Here is a 2,526-nt window from a genome sequence, read left to right as displayed (position 1 = left end):
CCGTGAGAAAATACGTCCCAGCACCTGCCTATGGATGGAATCGCTCTCTTGGGGGGAGGGGGCCGCTAAACGACCGCCATTGCCGCCCTTTCTGTTTGTGACGTCACACGGATGGTCTCTTGTGACGTAACATTAGTTGTGAGAAAACAATAGCGATCGAACAAGGGCGGTTTATGACGTGGAAGTGTGTATGGGGATGGAAGTCGTAAAAAGATAAAACGGAATAATTAGTTGCGCTGTGAGGTCATAACCGGTACAGTGACGTCATAAAAACTTCACGCGCGGCGGAAATAAGTTTGAACGATTGTCCATAATTCTAAAACTTCTAAGAAACCGAAACAAACAACGTATTGTGACGTCATAACGGTAACTGTGCGCGAATAATCGCGATAATGCGTATTATGACGTATAATGTATTGTAACCATGGGAACACAAACTTAATTGTTTGGAGGGAGTGTAATTGTCACGTCACAATCCCGTGATAAACGTCATTATTCGATCACGAGATTTAACAGAAGCGATCGCGATGAACGCGGTGGTTGTGACGTCACAGTGCGGTATTCAAGCGAGCAGATGCTATTCGTGTGGGAAAGTTGTTGAATCTATTATCGATAACAATCGCGTTTGTTACCCAACACATAAGGTTCTATGTCGTAACAATGCAACAACAAATCTAAGTAATCCTCCGCGCAAGTAAATACGACCCCGAGGTCAATTATATTCATCCGCAACAACGGGCGCAGCAATTAAAGCAAAAATTGGCAGCCAACTTAAACATGGACCCGCCTAACCCCGACTAAGCTTGAGCTTAACAGAGCAAAGCTGAACTGTTTAAAACGCACGCTGTGTAGTTTATTGCATGGGAGGGCAATCTCCACAGGGTGGTTGTTTATTAAATAAAATAAAATCAGCATTTTTTGGTATTAAGTATAGGAATGAAAAAGTATTTAGCGTGTAACGGATTTGGGGTAAGATGGGACACCATTTTAATCTAATTTTCGTTCCATTTGGTAGTAAACGAATTGTTAAAATCACGGTCCAGAAACCACGTTAGCGAAAGTTAAACGAAAATATGGGATAAAAATGACAAAACGACAGTCGTTAAAACTCGCTCACGGTTAAAAACATTCTTGTTGTTTGAGTTTTGGTCTTTTATTAGTTCCACAAAAGGGAAAACCCCTGGTATGAAAAATTTCCTAATCGTGTTTTAACATTAGCAACGCTATTTTCGGAGCATTTAGGATGCGGTTATATGTTTGTCTGCTTAACCTTCGTGTGCGTCGAATATTAAAACGAAATTTCGGTTTCGTTTGTTACGTCATAGCAATCGCGATATAACGCGAAAGTCGCGTGCTGCATCATTTGTTTGTTCTTTTCAGTTCCAAACACAACTTGTATCCTAAAAGTTCAATATTTTCCGCCTTTTATTTTCCCTGACATATATAATAATGACGTCACAGAGTACATTGTTTGTTCATAAACTCGTTTATTCGGTAAGGCACAACTTGGCGAACGTCAAGCTCATAGTGGCAAAATATAAAATTTCTATTTACAAGATTTATCTACACAGTATACATATTTACAAAGGAAGGCATAATTATTGACGATTGTTACGTCACAAGGCCACTGTTACGTCATAAGACCATTGTTACGTCATAAGGCACTGCTTGTTCCGCTTGAGGTATCTCTTATTTCGCCACTTCCGTCCAAACGGAATGATTATTTCGTCACAAATGTTTAAAAACATTTTTAACTTGTGTGGATTCACTCTCGCGTTCTGGAATTGGAATTATTGCATTCCTGAAATTGAAAAAATCGGTTAATTATCGGTAAAACAAGAATTATTTAAAGAAATCAACCATTTTTAAACAAAACCAGCAATATTACTTTAATTATTAAAAAAAATAATAGAAAAAATAATTTATTTAGTAAAACATATTTCTTACAAAAAAATGGCTATAGTTTTACTAAGTTATATATTACGTCATAAACGCTAATATGATGTAACTTACCATGTTTGTGACGTCACGGAAGGATGGTTTTGCCAGAGTCTTATTGGTCGCTTGCAGAAGTTGTTTTCTCACGTCGTCTTTATTGTCATCAGGTATCGTTTCGTTCAACATCTGGTGAAGTTCGTTTATATAATCGACTGCTTTTAGTACGATGTCCAGACCTGTCAAGGGTCGTTGTTGGCAAGATGGGATCACTTCTCGAAGCTTTTTGTACAGAGTTCTGTAAATAAATGAATGGTTAAAATAAAAATCTTAAACAAATGTTAAAATATTTTGTAAAACTTAGTTCTGAAGCGATTTATTTTAAATAAATTTTAACTTACTTTAATTCTTGCTTTTCTTTGATTTTCTTGATTTCGCAATTTTTCTTGGAACTTTTTACACCGACGTCATTGCATCGCGGAATAACATTAATATTTGCTGTTCTGTAAATTGCAGCGGTTGCTGGCCGAATAGTTTCTTTGATCGGGCTCGCTTTAACCATTTTTGCAGATATATGTAATACTGTAGAAG

At 37.3% G+C, this 2,526-nt stretch overlaps 1 protein-coding gene across 1 annotated transcript; it reads right to left on the bottom strand.

Annotated features, from left to right (window-relative positions):
• Positions 1 to 1,470: 1,470 nt before the first annotated feature.
• Positions 1,471 to 2,526, bottom strand: LOC778707 (transcription factor protein). The gene is given in 3 exon segments (NM_001078314.1): positions 1,471 to 1,801; positions 2,014 to 2,233; positions 2,337 to 2,526. Coding segments are annotated over 3 exon segments (417 nt in total). The 5' UTR covers positions 2,498 to 2,526; the 3' UTR covers positions 1,471 to 1,765.

The sequence above is a fragment of the Ciona intestinalis genome, chromosome 7 (assembly GCF_000224145.3).
Source record: "Ciona intestinalis chromosome 7, KH, whole genome shotgun sequence".
Classification (NCBI taxonomy): Eukaryota; Metazoa; Chordata; class Ascidiacea; order Phlebobranchia; family Cionidae; genus Ciona; species Ciona intestinalis.
This window is presented reverse-complemented; position numbering and strand designations above follow the sequence as displayed.